The following is an 18,451-nucleotide window of genomic DNA, read 5'->3' as shown; positions in this document are numbered from 1 at the left end:
AGAAGAAGAAGAAGAAGAAGAATGACACTGAAAAAAAGATGAGATTTGGAAAGAAAGATAAACATTTTTTAAACTTGGTGATGCTAAAGAAATTCTTCCAGTCCAGAAAAAAAATTTATAGTCATGGTAAAAAGAAAAAGCACCTCTGACAGTTTAGTGTATCAAGACATAATATTAATTTTTTTTTTAAATCATCTGGTTTAGAATAGGTGTTAAAATCATTCAAGAACAACATGATATGAACAAAAACACTTGACATATTAATCATTATATTCCATAAAAATTAATCCAAAATGCAGAAGCAGTGAAAAACTAAGGAATTAAGAGGGTATACATGTAAGTAGCAGCCACATGCTGTTAAATCAAATGTACTGCATGTGTTGTTGTTCATCTGAGGTTGGATTGAAAGACCTGCTAAGGTCTTTTTTTATTATTATTATGACCGAGGCAACTGTCTATCTGTGTGACATATATGAAACAGGAGAGGAGGAGGAAATGAAAGTCAGTAGAAGTAGAGTACATGTGTGTGAATGAGAGGGAGACAGGTGTAAAAGGGAACAGGCAAGGAGTGGAGATTGTGAAGGTAGATTTTAGGTGGAGTTTAAATGCCAATGCACAGTCCAACCCAATGCACAGTGCAGATGAGAGATGAAGAGAAGAGGGGAGGCATGGTGGAGACAAGTGTCAGGGGTAATTTTGTGACAGAAGAATAGCAGCAAAGATGAAAAGAATGGTTTACCAAATGATGTATATTTTGGTGATGGCGACTTTAACAAAAAGACAGGAGGCCAAACTGGATGTGGCAGGGCTGTAAATGCTAATGCATTGGTAGTGAGCAGGGAGGACAGAATTAGAAATGAGTACATTAGAGAGACAGCTCGGGTTGAGCAGTTTGGAGACAGTTAAGAGGTTTGGACACATGCTGAATGAAAATAATAAGAAGATATGTATATAAAACAGCAGCCAACCGCTTAGCTTCAGAGACCACAAGATATCGGCACATTGAAAACCTTTTTCTTTAAATAGAAAAAACCCCTCTTGTGTTTAGTGCTTTATTTACTGGATTATGTACCTTTTGTGTGACTATTCAAATAGTCGTGTACCTACCCTCAGGCCTTGGTAGTTCTCTGAAAGTAGGCAGGGAAATGAAGGTGTGTGACACTGAGTGCGTGGGGTCCAGAACGCAGGCGATGTTATTGGGCTGACAGGACTTTACACAGCGAACAACTTCAGACCGTTCAAGCCTCGCCGCTCTGAAGAAGTGAACAAACATACTTACCCACCAAAAACAAAACAAAAAATAATTGGAAAAGAAAACATGCACAGCCTCTGACCTTTTAGGTTCTGCTTGCTTAAAGCTAACCACCTTAGAACAAATCAGGGCAGCGCGATGCTGTTGCACAAACACTATTTGAATGAGGCAGAAGGGGCACTGAATGTAGCGCTCGGCACAAGAAAACAATCAAATTCTTCAAATTCTATGTGGTTTGGAAGAATAATAAACCAACAATGGCTAAGGCTCATGCCACAGTCAAACTTTGTAGCTTGTGGAGACTTGTGCTGTCATTGATGTCTTTCTGATCCACTATTTCAAGCTGTGTGGGAAATGAATTACTACATTTACAGAATGATCCACAACCTGCTCAGGAAAATATTTGGATTTGCAGAGCATCCCCGGCTTCACATCAGATAATCTCTTGAGGAGGATTTATGGGGAAAGGGAGTGTTCTAAAAGACTCCTAAATTGTAAGCCACATGACTAGACAACTCCCCAGCCTCTCCCCAGGGCAGCTCTCATCCTATTATTTAGGGCTTTGTTTATTCCACAGACTAATCAGTGACAGGTCGGAGGGATTGGAGTGCCTCTACTGGCTCCTAAAGCTAACGCCACCTGAAACATCACTATTAACTACCTGTCTGCTACATAAGACAGCTTTTTTAGAGAGGTTTCTAAGGCATTAGCAACCCCATAAATCAAGAGTTTGAAAACTTGTGATCATTTGGGAACTTTTGGAACAAAATAAAAGCCTTGATTATGACATTCAAGATGTTAAACTCAAGCTGAGCCTTGCTTGAGTTTAACAAAGGAGGCAAGTCAGTACACGGTTACACTGGGTTATGAAAACATCCATGTTGTCATGTATAAGTCCAGTTAATGTGCATGGCAGCCATATAGCCACACTGTGAGTCATGCCCGTGGATCTCTGGCGCTCCTCGGGGGACCTATCTGCTGCAGCTCAAAGCTCAAGCCCAAGCTTGGGTTGCAGGGCTCCTTTCATGGAGAGCGAGGAGAGAAGCCCCTGACAAAAAGTCAAGCCACCACTGGGTAGGGGCTTGTAATTAGCAATTAGCGGCGGGTCCAGGTTTTGCTCTGCTCTGGGCCAAACCCACAAAATGTTCTCCTAGTTTATAATACCACGTCCTGAGCTGCAGAAAGACCCAAGTGGGGCTCTAGAGGATGAGGTGAAAGCTGTTGGGGTAGAGAGTAAATTTATGAGAAGACAATGACCTAGAGTGAACTGCCCCCCCCCCCCCCCCCCCCCCAACCCTAACCCTTTTACACTCAGATGGGCTCTTCAAAGCAGAGGCATCAGCTCAATGTAATTACAGTTCAGTGTAAAAACAAAAAAAACTTCTACGTCTTCATTTGTGAATATGTGTGCATTTATTTCATGCACACACACTTGGACACACATGAACATATGCGCGCCTTCTCCATGTCCCCATGCCTCACGTGGCCCAGCCCAGGAGAAAAAAACCCCAATATTCTCAGACCAGAAAGAAAAACAGACTTTTTTGGATGAAAGTCTTCTGGTCAAGTGTAGGGCCTTTTATTTTTTTGGTAATTATTATTTATAGTCAGCACATTGATAACGCCCCAACACAAACACTGCAGGGCATCATTCATTTTGTGCGCGGTGATGTTGCTGTACCGCAAATTGTTCAGACCACCGGCCAGAGCCCAGAGCCCCATAACTCAATGTCAAAAGGGGAGGAAAAAACTCCTGTACGCCACTAGACTCTTATTTTAAGGCTATCCCCAACAGGGACCAAGTGCATCCTTACTAGCCCAAACGTTCGGGACAGGAGGAACCTGAGAAATCTGCATTTACAGTTATTAAAAGCCACAGCCGCTCAGGCAGCACCCTCACAGCATGTCAAGCTATTTATAATCTCCACTGGTGCACATTTCCCCTCTCCTTTCCCACTGCATCTCTTCTCATGTCACTTACTCAGCCTTCATTTGGAATTGTCTGTCTGTGTTGGGGTTTGCACCCGCAGTATGCAGTGGAAATCTGTGCAACGGGAGCTAAAGAGATGTGCACGAAAAAAATCACTGGTAATGGTAAGTGACATTTGGGAAGCAGGAGTAACAATGCAAAGTCTGGTGTCAGTCTGGCTTACTGGAATTTGAAGGAGTGGAGTCACTCTAAGTACTTTATATATTACGTGTAGTTAGTGACTGAAGGTTTTGCTGTTTGCGATTTTTAACAGGTTTTTTTAAGCCAATGTTAAAGACAAAAATACAGCCTGGTTTGCACATATGTTTGCAGATATAATGCAGGAAACCCTTTAAAAAAAAAACAAGAAAATTAACTTTAATGGCATCTAATAACATTAATAAATGCTGTTTAGCACTAAAATGTTTAAAATACTAAAACACTTTCTTGTAATTGAAGAACTTTTTTTTTTAATGACAAAACAGAATATACGCAATGTTCTGAAACTACTGGAATAATAGTAATATGAAACTTTGTGAGGGGAAATCTTCATGCCTCCATCTGTGACTTAGCCTCACATTCCAACTGCTCCCTTTGCTGTATTTGATTAAACCCCACAAAGCACCATTATCAAACACTGGTTTTAACTTGAACATGTGTTATTTCTATTGCAGTTTTAATAGAAAACTGTTCATCCAGCACATAAACCATAAAATACTGCAAAATGTCAGACTTTATCATGCAACCATCATCAAATTACACTCAGTTGTCGGCAGACTTGGGTTGTTACCATTTTGAGAGTTACACTGACCTAGAACGCCACCTACAGTGGCTTCTTTGACAATGCCTCACCTAAAAAGATGCATTCTGTTGGTCCTAATATAAACTCCTGAATAATAATCCATGTTTTTTTGTTTAAAACAAAAGCTTTATTGTGTGTAATGCTATACAACTACAAATTGTGATTGTTTTTCCTTCTGATTAATGTATTTTACAGTGTCATTAAAAAAATAATGTGCCATGTTTAATGTGCATTTATTAGGAGACAGAGTAGTATTTGAGTTCATTCATTTAAAAAACTGTAGTAGAAAAAAGCCTCAATAGCAGACAAGATAAAGGGGACAGCGGTACCATAGTTTTGGACCAGCAGTAGCCCTGAAAGGCCTGCACTTGCCAGAAACTCATGAAAATTTGAATTATATTTTTACCTGTACATGCTCTAACTATACTTAACTCGTGTAATCATTAATATATAGCAGGCTATATTGCATCACCATCCTTTACTCTTGCATGCATTTTGCAATTTTTCTGATTTCTTAGTGAGATTAAGTTAATATGCCACATCCATTTTAAGGGGGTAAAAACTTGTGCAAACCTATGAATCCCTTTTGTTTATTCTAGTAGGGGATTATAAGGTACTCTAGGCTCCTCCTGGGTAACAAACACCAGCACTTTAGCCAGGTATGTAGTGATTGTGCCATAGCGGCGCAGCCTCAGTTCCAGAGACAGCTCAAAGTCCTCTGGCTTGTTGATGAGCTTTGCCACTGACATCACACCACCAGTGGGCATCTGCTCAGTTCTGAAGAAGCCGCCCTCGTTGCCAGCTGTGATAGCAATGTGGATGTCATCGCCAGGCACGGTGTGGGAGGGGCCCATGCGGAAGATGGTGGTGAAGATGGGGATGTTGGTGGGGAAGGTGAGGTAGTAGTAGGTTATTCTCAGGGGCATGGTCAGGCACTGGACAGACTCATTGCAAAGCAAGCGTTCGCATCGACTGCAAAAGAAAAAAAAGAGATCGGAGGCAGGACGGGACAAGACGGAACAAAACGGGCAAAAAGAGAGAAAGAGAAAGGGAGATCAGGTGAAAATTTCATTTGCCGTGCATGGCATGCAGAGAAAGGAATTATCACTTTCAGTTATAGTGCCCTCTTTAGGATCATGCAAAACGTTCTGTCACTGGGTGCCTCCAAACAAGGGTGTGGGTGTACACATTGTCATCGTCATGTGCGCCAAAATTAAACTGAAAAACACCCATGTGCATGTCATCACTCGGAAACAGCAAAACATGCTACAGCCAGATTCATACTGAAATCATTCCAGCATTGAGCATACTGGACATGCAGGGGCTCTGATCCATATACAAACTTGGAGTGCTTTAAAAAGCCTGATATGTAAACTTAAAGCTCTTTAGATGGTGACTGTTTCAAATTTAACTATATGGAGCACAGACCGTGTTCTTTGAGTGTTGCATGAAACTATGTAACAAAACAGAAAATGTCCTGGCAATTGGTTATTTTATGCCTTTTTTTTTTTTTTAAATGGTGATGGTCCATAAATAGTAATTGATAAATGCTAAAATTAAATATGTGGTTAAAAAAATACACGAAAAAAATGTGAAATTTACTATATTTTTACGAATTTGTTTTAATGTGTAATAGGGGTAAACTCATTCAATTTAATTCTGTCGTAACACAGACAACACAATCATAGTTATGCCTGTTCATAAACATGTCCCTGCTCAGCAAAGAATCTGCACCAGTTCAAATACTCACGTCTCTCCGACCCGTCTGTAATTGTTCGGACACTCGAAAGACAGGCATCTGAATCCTCCCTGTACATTGAAGCAGCTTTGATTCTCTGTGCACGTATGGCTTCCTGTCACACATTCATCAATATCTGAAAGACAAAAAAGGGTCTTAAAAGTCACTAACATGATTTTTTTCCCAAAGCTGGGGAAAAAGGGCCTCCAACAAACGCCACATGACTGCAACATGACATTACAGAGAGCTCACCCTGGCAGCTGCGCCCGTTTACCGCCAAGGTGTAGCCATTGACGGGGCAGGAACAGTGGAAACTGCCAGGCGTGTTGTGACAGCGGTAGGAGCAAATGTGACCTCCGGTGGGCAGGGCACATTCATCTATATCTGGAAACGTCAAAGAAAAAGGTGAATTTGTAACACATTCATTTTATTTATATACACATAATAAGGATGGCCAACCACCATTAATGTCTGATCCATATGTGCCACACATTAGCGTTCTCACATACGTCTCTGTCAGGTCATGTCTAGAAAAATTCAAGGCTGATCTGCATGTTTGAATGTTCCTATTTGTGGAAATTCGGCTAATACCCCCAACTCGTCACAGCAGATGGCCGCCCTGGGTTCTGGCAGATGTTTCTTCCTGTTAAAAGGGAGTTTTTCCTTCTCACCATCGCCAAGTGCTTGCTAATAGGAGGTCATCTGATTATAAGGCTTTTTTCTGTTTTTTTCTGCTATCCTTCTTTTATTGTAGGGTCTTTACCTTACAATGTGCCTCGAGGTTGTGATTTGGTGCTACACAATAAAATGTCAACTGAATTAAACTGAGTATCAGTTGCAGTTCACATGCTTCAACTTTACCTTCACAAGTAGTGCCATCTAGGTCACTGAGCTGGTAGCCACGGCGGCAGTAACACTGGTAGGAACCGTACACATTGGCGCACTCTTGACTACATGGGGTGCTCTCACACTCGTTCAAATCTGCACAGAGAAAGTATCAAAGTTAGCATCAAAATGTATGCGTGCATGTGTCTGTAATGCAATATTTACCTATTTATGGATAAAGAACAAGTAACTATGAAAGCTACCTAAAAAATATGACTCCTAGATTGATGACTGGTAAAATGCTACGTAGGCTGAAGATATACAGCAACATATTTCTTAAGTTAGACTTGAAAGTGTACCCCAGTGTACACAGGGGTATCTAGGTGTATCGGTTATCTCTTTGTTGGTCTTGTTCCAGCATTACCATAATAATGTTGGTCCAGGATCAACATTGCAACTGAATGCTTCCCTGATCCTGGACCAGTATTATTATGATACAGGAAAAACATTAACACTGGGATGTCAGATCATGCAGGATTTCTATTGTGTAAGTCAGAGGGGAGACATGTTATTGACTGTCCCTTATACTATATGGCACCTTTCTTCTTTAAAAAAAAAAAAAAAGAATCTGACATTCAGACCAACACTCCGTTAGATGCATCGGGGGCAAAAACGCATTTAGGAATGCATGGGGAGCAGGAGATTGATCCACAAAGATTCTGATTACCAGATCCACATCCGCCCACATAAACTCTGTCTAGTCAACAGTATCTAGGCTCTATAAAGTCTCCCAAATTACTTGATTGTCTTACCATCACAATTTCTGCCGTCAGCAGCTAACGTGAAGCCTGTAGTGCAGCTACATTTGTAGGATCCCAAAGTGTTCTCACACTTATGAGCACACAGACGACCAGGGTAATGCCTGCATTCATTGACATCTAAGACAAAAAGTCCAAAACTGACAAAGTAAGAAGCTGAAATTGTGACTTCAATGCTTATTTTAACTAGAAGTAGTACACACACATACATGCTGTGGGCATTTACATGCTCAGGATACACTTGGATTTAGCTACCAACGTAAGAACGCAAAGCAAAAGAAAAAGAAAAACAGTTTACCTTCACAAAGCCGAGTGATGCTATTGAACATGTAGCCAGCTTCACACTCACATCGGTAAGACCCCAACATGTTGAGGCACGCATGACCTCCACAGACGTTTTCAGTAGTCTTACACTCATCGATATCTGTAAGCAGGGGTGCAAGCGACAGAGAACACCATGATATCCACCGCAGGTAGGCTAGTAAGACACTTTGCATGTAGGTATGATGAGCTCTTCCGTACCAACGCAGCGTGTGCCCTCTTCATTGAGGTGGTATCCTCGACCGCAGTTAACCGAGTTCCTCTGGCAAGTGTACGAGCCCACTGTGTTGACACAGATCTGCCCCCTGTTGCATGGACCTGTCTGGCTAACACATTCATTTATATCTGAAAACAGGAGCACAGATGACACAGATGTTACTCTAAATTTTAAAAATGCCCTGATGTTCCACAGTTTCTGTTATATTTTTTTCTTATCATGTCTTATATTGTTACATGATCAATTCCTTCTTTTTGTGACCCATATATAGAATAGAATAGAATAGAATAGAATAGAATAGAATTCAACTTTATTGTCATTGCACATGCACAGGTACAGGGCAACGAAATGCAGTTTGCATCCATCCAGAAGTGCTTTAGTGATATAGATATATTACAATATATATTAGCAATAGTATAGATATGTAAGTCGTATCTGTCTTAGTTTCCTTGACTTGTCTTCTTTTTCAGTTCCTATTTTAATTGGATCATTTCTATTCCTTGTGTGTGTCATTCCTTTCAGCTGTTTGTCTTCTCGTGTAATGAGGCCCTGATTGCCTTGATTTAACCTGGTCTTGTTTCCTAATTAGTCCTCTGTCTATAATTTGGCTCCTCTCAATCAATGTAATGATGGCAGTGATTAACCTTACACCAGGTAATTTATTGCATGATGAGCTAAAAACATTTTTTTTTAATTTAAGTCAATAAAATAAATAATTGATAATTCAAATTTGACCACAATGATGAGGACAGGTTTGAGTTTAATAGCGAGCCCCAAAAAGACCTAAGTCTAACTACATAGCTGGAAATTTAACTGACTTAAGGCTTCAAGAACAGAAGTCTTAATGATGTTAATTTATTAAAGAGCATATGCCAGTCATCATATTGTTAAATATTTTGAAATTTACATTAATATGAGGACATTTTGAGGGAAGCAATTTAAGAATCTCAATATCCTTACAAGTGCTCAAGTAAAGATCATAAATGGCAGCGGAGCTCTGTATGGGATGCTTGGCCACAATAAATCTTTTGGTGCTAATGCTTACCAATACAGTTTCCAAGAGCATCCTGGATAAAGCCAGATCCACACTGAACTTTGGGCAGACAACGGAACGACCCCTGGGTGTTTTGGCATTGAAACTGCGGTCCACAGTTATGGATACCGGTCTCACACTCATCAATATCTGGATGAAGACATCACAGAAGAATTGCCTGTCAACACGCTATGAATAGCAGCCAAAAAAAATACAGCAGATCAATGTCTCCCTACAAACAGCAGAGACCTTTGCAGTTGTTGCTGTCAGTGAGCTCATATCCTGTTCCACAGCTGACTTCTCTCTGGCAACGGAACGAGCCCTCTGTGTTGATGCAACGCTCTCCTCCCCGACAGTTGCTGGCTCCCACCAAACACTCGTTGATGTCTGCGAAAAAACAGGACAGACAGTAAAGGAATACATCACATGTCTCCTGCTGAGGCTCTGTTGTGTTAGTCTTTTCTAGTAGAAAAGTATTTTCTTTATCACCAAAAACAGTCCTGATATTAAAATATAAGACTGAAATCATTACATATATATAACAATACAAAAGGAGCTTACCCTCACAGCTCTTTCCATCTGGTTTGAGTTTATAGCCTTTGAAACAGGCACAAGTGTCATTCCCCACACAGCGATGAGCACACTTCCCTGAGAGGCACCACAGAAACATTAATATCTGATCCGCGCTTTTTAACGCAAGTGCAGAAATCACAATTGTTAGCTTTTATTGTGCTTTACCATTGCACTGATTATTTAATGCTGAATCTCCATTTTCAGTTGTCTCGTCCTTGTTAGGCACTGCAAGAGAGAGAAAAAAGCATGCTTATTCATGCTTTCATACCTTATGCATGAAATCATTTGGCACAACATTGTGTTACTAGTGAACTTCTGACTTTGATGGTCATTAAATTCTTATTTTATCCAGTCCAAAAGCTCATAATCAGCATGCTGAATCTTACCCATTTCCACATTAATGCTCAGTAGCTGAACCTAAGCTGCTTTATATTATGAGCTAAGAAAATGAGCATGCGATGACCATAAGCGTCCACTAGGGGGCGGTGTAGTCTTATGTTTGACACCAGTAGTCCTCCTATTTCTACTTCTAATTATTTTGTTGGCTTGCATAGGTTTTCACTTACTTTAATCCACTTTTTTATGCCCACTCTACTTTAAATTACATATTTTGTTTGTTTTATTTAAAAAAAAAAAACCAATAAAAGAAACTGCCTCCTGCAGGATCACATTTTTTACCCACGTTCTCTCTGATGCGCTGTGGCTCCTTCCACACAGCAGGCCCGGGACACCAGATTGCACTGATGGCCAACAGATAGGTTGTGGTCACAGGGTAGGCCAAGCTCATGGGCTGTTTTACCCAGAGTACAACAGTCACAGCACATCTATCGAAAACAGCATACAACACAGTATTAGAGAACTTAGAAGGATAGACATGAAAAATGTGCAAATAATTGAAAGAAAACAAAATACAGATCTTTTCAGGATATTGTGTACCAGCAGAGGTAAAACAAAAACAAAGAATAGCTGACAGAGGGTTGGTATGCTGGTTGGTTAAAGAAGTGAGACAGCCTTTTAAAGTGACAGCTGAGAATAAGTTGCTTTAGACAGACAGCCAAGCTCTCAATCAACCAGACAGACAGAAAAAGAGCTTTTTTGAGACGATACGCCAACTGGCAGGCTTCAGACGGGACCAGAAAGGCAGTCAGTCAGTTAGAAAAAGAGAACACAGAGGGAGACAGTGATGAGATGACATCAACCCCCCTCTCCTTAATGCATGCTCAGTCAATCATTATGACAGCCCGGTAATGTCAGTTATGGACAAGAAAGGTGGGGAGTGTGACAGATGGGCATGTTTTGGCAATTTGGTTATGCAACTGGAATCTGACTGTGTGTGCGGTGGTGCACACGTGCAGCGTTTGTAGCGACTGCAAGACTGAACACATGCTAAGGAGAGCAACTGTAAGAGTTGTGTACCAGTAGTGGCTGACTGCTACTCTCTGTGTTTGTTTGTGTGTGCTTGTTTATGTGTGGGTATATGCCTGTGTGGCCTTGACTGCTAGAAAACGTTTTGTTCTTAGGACTCTTTTAGTGTAAACCACTCACAACAAGCACACAAACACACTCCTGAACAGTTCGCACACACAACTGCTTTATATCTTGTTTTTGTGCAGCTTTTTCTTGCTTCTCCCATGCTTGCTTAGAGTAAGTGGCCTTTTTATTAGTTTCATATGTGAAACATCAATACAGCATTCTGCTATCATCACTGCAAATCTTACAAAACACAATAATGTAGTTTCTAAATTGAAAACATAAACCTTATCCAGACAGCACATTGAAGCAAATCCCCTTTTCTTCTCTCTGACTGCTTAGAGAAAGTACAACATTATTTTCACAGATATTGTCATTATTTATCATTTAAGCGTACATTTTGTTCTGTCCATCTCGCATCGTCGTGCTTTTTCCTTGAGAACACACAGATTATTTGAAGAAGTTCGGAGTTATTGAATAAGCCACCCACAGTCCTGATTTCTTTCTTGTCAATCTGACGTCCTCCATATCAAGTAAATGATTTTTGTGGAGTGTTTGTGGAGTTTTGCACATTTGAGACATATTTTCACACTATGTAAGCACCTAGAGATTTTAAGCATATTTGAAAATGTGCATATTTTTCTCAAGCTTCTCGTGTTCCTTCTTCCTGATGTTGGGAAGGTCCACAGCTGTCTTTCTCTTCGTGTCCACGGCTACTATGTCCGGTTGGTTAGTCATCACCAGTTTGTCAATGCATTTCTCAATCATCCTTGGGGACGTGACCTATTTTGACCTCGGGACTTCCAGGCCATAATCGGCAGAGATATTCCTGTATACTATGCCAGCCACTTGGTTCATTTGTGCTGCCAGATGCTCATAGAGTTACAGTCACTTTCTTTAGCCCGTAAGTGTGACTCATGTCAGGGCCAGGTACTGTCTAACGCTTCATGCTTGAGACTCTTTCTTGGATGTCTGCCGCTGTGATGGTTACTGGATCCTGTTCAGGGAAGTTGCTGTGGTCTTCTCTTAGCTCCACTAGCCACTGAGCATTGTTGTTATGTGTTGCAACCCCGTGGTGGTGTTATTCTCATATTGTTTTCGCGCTACTAAAGATGCTCCAGATTTTAAGCATTTTAATTTCACAAAAAGGGTGTGACAGGAGAAACTTTGTAAAACAACTTGAAAGCACTGTAGAGAAAATTATTTTTGTAAGTGCATCATCATAGCATGCTGGCAGCCATGCCAGCAGCAGCAGCAGAGAGAGGAACACAGAGCAGCTGATGTCTGCCAGCATAGAAGAGGTTCTGGTAAATATGGAAAGTAATCAGCTTTGGTTATGTGTTAAGGTTGGCTCATTTTCCCTCATCAGAGCTACGCTGCTAATTTTATTTTAAAGCATATTTGTAGCATGCGGTGGCTGTGTGGGGCTACAACACCTTTAAAAGCTTCTATGCAGTATATAGTAGATCACAACTAAACTGTTAAAAGATAGAAATTCTAGACCAATTTCTTTATTAAGTAATTTATCAAAATACTTCTGAAAGACATAAAACCAGTTAAAGGGAACTAATGAAGGTGAGAAAAAGAACACATTTAAATCTGTAATCAAAGATGGAAGCAGAACTTACACAAGCCTAGTTTTGTGTAAAAGTACAAATTTTCATGCTAGTTATAAAGCTCACTAATAATGAGGTTATATTGGATTGTAACCCCATTAAATGACTATTTATTTCAATTTAAAACAAATGGGAACATTTCTCTATAATGTTGATGTTTGGTGCAATAGCTATGCCTAATCATCTTCACTGTTTTGGTCCTTTTGTTTCTAAAGGTTGACTTTAGTGGTGGTTTTGATTTTCCTGAAGGAGACACCCTCATTACTCATCGAGTCACACCACTGACCAGCCAGTCGGTGGCATGCAGTCTGTTGATGACACATTTTTGGATTGCTCAGATCGCTTGGATCCCCAGAGGAATCGCTACTAAAAAAGTCCTGGTACCAGGTACTTCCATCTAATGGAAAACCCTGCAAACCGTGGCGTGCCAACCTGAGTAGCTACTAATGGAAAAGGGACTTAAAATTACAAGAAAGTCTGGCTTCTTGGAAGCAAAACATAAGGAAACCAAGGGTGATTCAAGATTTTTTGCCAAAAACACTGTATATACTGTGTATATAGTACATATAGAATGAAAATAAAGGCAAGAATTTGCCTGAGTTTGGTTAAGAAGCATTTCAAATCTGAAAGGTGCTTAGTGCTTGGATATGGGCTGGTGAAATATTCCACAGTCACAGTTTAATTTATAATCTAGCAACAAGTTTCATTCCTCCCTACAGTGACATGCCTCATCCTGCTGCACAACACACACACACTCCCACACACACCCACACACATAGAGATGTACAACACTGCTCTCATCAATCACTTGCCATAATCATCGTCCAGCAAAGTGGTGAAAGAAGTTTTTTGGTGATTTACTTTTCTGTTTTGTCATTTCTATTAGCAAAACACTCATATACACTCATACAAACACACCTTTGTAGTCTTGGTGTCGCAGGTGTTGGTGAATAAAGAATCGCAGGCCCCCTGGTCTTTGGCAATGTTGATACCATTGGTGCACATTTTATCCTCGAGCACTGTTACACAGCACTGCTCCTGCACTATCCTGTCAGCAAGAAAAAACACAAAACACAGGTGGTGCATTTACTCTCCGCTCTATCAATAATTGGCTTACGGCAAAGAAAATCTGTCTTAGAAGTGCAGCTCATTAAAATTGGCCCGAGGCGAGCCTAAAGGGGATCTCATGTCACACTGAAAACTGACGAATGACTGGGCTGAGTATGTCTAGAATGAGCTCAACGATGGACATTGTGTTTGCAATGCTGACAGCTCTCTGAGGTCTGTTCAGATTGTTTAACACCCAAGAAGTTAAACCAAAGATTTTAGTCCCGAGCTGCACATTTGTCCAAAAATATCTCCATATTCTTTTGCAGAGCAAAATCACTAAAACAAACCTCATCCTACATACACACCCTATAAAAACAACAAACAAAAAAAGCAGAACAGCAGGGGCCCTAATCGGCTGACTAACATTTGCCAGTATCTGTAGTTTACTTGCAGCCACAATGACATCACCGGGACAGAATCAGTCTGCATTTCTTAAGAATTTGGTGACACAGTTAGGATTTGAGAAATAGCCATAACCATAAAATGAGTAACATCTTGATACAGGATGTATCGTAATTGACCTTTACCTCTGAGATCCCCTTAGGGATTAGCATAACACAAATTTTCTGCAAGAATCATTTAAAAAATGACAATAGCTGTTTAATTGGGAAAAGCAGTACTGGGAAGCAGCCAGCCCAATCTGACAAAAGAGTGTTATCATAAAAATATGTTTTACTTAATGTTTCTGTTCAGATCAGATTTCGTTGTATTGTCTAACTGTCTGCCCAATCAGTTAAGGGAGCGGAGGGGAGGTTGACTGTTCCTCCCTGGTCTGGATCTCTGTCTCCCTGCAGTTTTACAAGACAAAAAAACATAACAAACCAAGTTTTTTTTATCATCTCTTACCAGAAACCTCTTTCCACATAAACCACTCGAGATCCGAAAGTCACAACAAAGTACACACCTCCTCTGCAGAACCTTTTAAGGGCACAGTAGCGTGCTCCTGTTTTCCTTTTACCATTTTTCTCCTGTTTTTTTTTCTTTCTTCTTACGTTGGTGTCTGAAGTAATCTCTCAGATTTCCTGTTATTCCCTCCCTCTATGTCGGATTTCACCTCTAAGGTATTTCCTGGGTTTTGAAACAGCCCCTCTTCTGACCCCCCTCACCTTTTTCCACCCCTAAATATTACCCTGCTACCCCCACAAATCCCTGCCCCTTTTCCTCTCCACTCCTCACACTATAATTTAGACAAATTTGGAATCACTTACAGTGGCTATGGCAAATGTGTTTGCCATCAGTTTGGCTTATAGGCCCTGAACCTGTGGTAGCACACCTTCTATGGTTACCAGCAGACGTGTTATTATCCCATCACTATTAGCGCTTCCTGCTCTCACGTGAAGTGAATAATGTGCCTAGAGATTTATGGGAGTAAGGTAAAGTGATCTCATATTAAGGGCATTTAGACATTTCCTTAATATCCAGCACATGCCAAATCACTTGGGCCCAGTACCATGGATAGAAAATATGATTTTAAGAAATGCAGCATTTAACAGCTTGGAAGTCTATAAACTACCACACTTAAACATAACAGAGGAAGGTAGCAGTCAGCAGCGGCTTACCTGCATGTGGTTGACTCAGAGATAAGGGGCAGGGATGCACAGTCTTCATGATCGGTGCCATGCTTTTGCCCATTTTTACAGCAGTCCTCCATTGAGATTTGTTCTGCTCCTATTAAAAACAACATTGTTTTTACCTTTGCATGTACAGGTGAATCACAACAGGCCCCACATTATAGTGCTGGCCACCTGCCTGCCTACACACACACACACACACACACACACACACACACACACACACACACACACACACACACACACACATCAAGTGCCTAAACACACTGTGCCTCAAATATATATCAGATGGCAAACTTCTGAGCATCATTTGAGGGGAATGAGCAACATTTATCCGATGAGCATTTGTCTTTCAGCAAGACCAAACAGTTTTTATTAATTGAGCAATGATGATCTGTTTTTTTGTCTCTCTTTCCTAAACAAAAGACAATCCTGCTATTGTGACCCAAGACAAATTGTATAGCAAATAAACAAAATTCAGAGTCTGTTTAACGATATGAAAAAAAGCCTTGAGAGATTTTTTTGTTTGTTTTTTGCCAAAGACAATGAATGATGGATATGTTTTTGCAGAACCACATGAGGCCTTTTGACTGGAGCGCGACCAACTCTGTGGTAATCTGGCTGTTTATTCATGTGGATTAGAGAGTTTGGAATGCTTCGACTCTCTAAACAATCAGCCGTAACAATCACATCAAGCACATTCGTTTGCCTGTGGTTAGTGTGTTATATGCCAAACGTGAAATAGCTTTGGCAGATCCACGTCTTGGGCTTTTTTTCCAGTTTTTTTGTTGCCTGTGTCTCAAACCAAGATCGGTCTACAAAATTGACATTAATCATCGTTATTTCCCCCCTGAGAGGAAAAAGAGAAAACAAATATTGAATTATCCAGAATAGTGATTGTGAAATACCTCAAACAGAACCATCTGCGTCTAGCAGGAGTAAGCAAGATCAGATAATAAGTTAGATTAGGCAGGTAGGGAGGGAGGACAAGTGTCCGGAATTGCAGTCCACAGTTTTATAGATTTGCTGCCCTCTCCCAGAGGTGCAGGAGGAATGTTTTATTATGACCATTAAATCAAACTAGTCAAGCTGAGGCAAAAGCGGGAATAGTTGTTATCACAAACAGTCTGCACACTGGTAAACCTCGTGGAAACACAACGCAAGAGCTGCTGTAAAACTTCATTTCTCAGGTTCATCACAAGTTTCTATAAGTCCCGCTTAAAATCTAGAACTAATATGAGGAGAAGCATAACAATGACACAAGAAAGAGTTCTTTAAAAAATGACACGTTTTGATTGTTGTCTGTTTCTTTAAGAAAGTAAGCGAGGTTACAGGAAAAAACAACTGTGCCCATTCCTACTACAGAAAGGAGGTTTAACCTGGCAGAAAGGAGCGAATATGGATATAGGATTTATTGGTAGACAGGCACATTAGCTGACTCACTACTGACTTCTGGAAGTCTGGCACATCACAGTATTCTCTGGCCAATAAACCTTGTAGCAGCTGGATGAAATGAGATGACATTTTAAAAGCTTTTCACATGGACCTACCAAGCAGGCTCCCCCAGCCTCTCTCTCTCTCTGTCTCTGTCTCTCGCTCACTGACTTAATTTGTTTTCTGAATGTGTAAGTAACAACGGGGTTTTCCAAAAAAGCTAGGAAAGCAAAACTGTGCTCACAAGAGGCTGAAAATATGGATGTTTATTAACAATAAAGAATCCTATTTAAATGTGTGTACCCCTGTGCATATGTGTAATGTTTTGGGGTTTTTTTACCACTTCCAGTAACTGACACCATCTTGTCAAAACACATGATTTGTATTAGAACTGGAAAGGCATCCAAGAGGTGTCCAGAGTCCATAAAAATGAACTAATCCTAAACTCTTTCTTAGCTTAGTCAGTGCATTTTAAATGCCAGGAACAGTTGGTCACTTATTCTAAACTTCCCCCAGCGATCTGTTCTGGACTTTTCCCCTCACAGTAGCGTTCTGCTGATAACTAACTCTAACCCACTAGGCATCACTGACTCATTCCTTTGCTACCGCTGTCTGCTGACTTGAAAACCTAAGATTGAAAGACCAGAAGTGCTTTAAAACTGCATGGCTTCTTGTCTTTTATCAAAAAAGAAGAAGAAGAAGAAGAAGAAGCAAACCAGGCACAGCTGTGCTCTGGTTTAGATACAGCCTGCCATAATTCTCAGTCATCCTCGGTGCATTGTCTGTCTGGAGAGGGCTAATTTCCATTTTGGATGATGTTGTAGCTGTGAGGGCCATTCTGTCTTGGCAGAGCAGCACATGTCTTGTCTGCGTCTAGACGCCTCATGTAAACAAGGCATAATGAGCATAATGAGCCTACTCGTGGAGCCCCGCCTACACAGAGGAGCTGGCCTCAGACTGACATCACAACATAGAAGTGTGCATCTCTTTCATAGGCACCACTCAAAGCTGACATGTGGAAGCTTCTTCCAATCTTACTGATATATACAAAAGGCTGAAACCAAAGTCGAGCTTATCTATCTGGAATGCATTTGGTTATGCAGTTGGTTGAGCTGATACCCAGCAGATCTGCAGAAAGACCTGCAACACAACCTCCTACAGAGAAGGCAGCTGAGAGAAAGGTCCCCCTGCTGACTGTGAAATTGCCCCGTGTGTGACCACAGCACACTGGGCTTTTTAAGACACGGCTAGTCTTATGATTTGGTGACCCTGCTGTGAGGCTCAATCTCACCCTTCTGTCTAGGACCACCCTGCCCTGGTGAGATACTGGTTGCTCTTACATAGCATCGCAGCATACCAGCACTCGGCCTTTGACTTGCAGGGCAGAGAGTGAAGAAACCTCAGGCAGGGATGACTTTTGCTTCACAACTGGTGTGAAACTACATTTTAACACTCTCCATGTGGGGTAACATATCATCACTTCATGGAATGGAGTGATTCCACTCCACAGTGTAACTAAATAAAACACAGTAGTGAGAGAGTTAAAGGTAGAAAAGGTTAACTGTAAAGTTCTATAGTTGTGGGTTTTGTTGATGCAGTGCACAAAAGTTGGAAAATGGTTTAGATGGCACTTTATATGGTCACACTGCTACTTATTGTACATTGTAAGTGGTAATAAAAAAAGAAAGAGGTGTGGGATTAT

At 40.8% G+C, this 18,451-nt stretch overlaps 1 protein-coding gene across 2 annotated transcripts in view; it reads right to left on the bottom strand.

Moving 5' to 3' along the window:
* The window catches only part of fbln1 (fibulin 1), a 32,341-nt gene that overhangs the window by 12,410 nt on the left and 1,480 nt on the right, over nt 1–18,451 (bottom strand). The window contains exons 3-16 of one of the 2 annotated variants that reach the window (XM_080304606.1): nt 15,304–15,412; nt 13,553–13,682; nt 10,231–10,372; nt 9,714–9,773; nt 9,537–9,623; nt 9,225–9,362; nt 8,988–9,125; nt 7,927–8,070; nt 7,703–7,828; nt 7,399–7,524; nt 6,623–6,742; nt 6,014–6,145; nt 5,774–5,897; nt 1,108–1,253 (exon numbers count right to left, since the gene is read on the bottom strand). In XM_080304606.1, coding sequence (XP_080160732.1) covers nt 1,108–1,253; nt 5,774–5,897; nt 6,014–6,145; nt 6,623–6,742; nt 7,399–7,524; nt 7,703–7,828; nt 7,927–8,070; nt 8,988–9,125; nt 9,225–9,362; nt 9,537–9,623; nt 9,714–9,773; nt 10,231–10,372; nt 13,553–13,682; nt 15,304–15,412 — 1,722 coding nt within the window. Of the gene's footprint in view, nt 1–1,107; nt 1,254–4,127; nt 4,996–5,773; nt 5,898–6,013; nt 6,146–6,622; nt 6,743–7,398; nt 7,525–7,702; nt 7,829–7,926; nt 8,071–8,987; nt 9,126–9,224; nt 9,363–9,536; nt 9,624–9,713; nt 9,774–10,230; nt 10,373–13,552; nt 13,683–15,303; nt 15,413–18,451 lie in introns of those variants that run through there. The other variant, XM_026175305.2, reaches the window with a different exon arrangement.

The sequence above is a fragment of the Astatotilapia calliptera genome, chromosome 7, assembly GCF_964374335.1.
Source record: "Astatotilapia calliptera chromosome 7, fAstCal68.1, whole genome shotgun sequence".
In the NCBI taxonomy this organism is placed as follows: Eukaryota; Metazoa; Chordata; class Actinopteri; order Cichliformes; family Cichlidae; genus Astatotilapia; species Astatotilapia calliptera.
The sequence above is the reverse complement of the archived record's forward strand: the minus strand, read 5'-3'. Positions and strand labels throughout refer to the sequence as shown.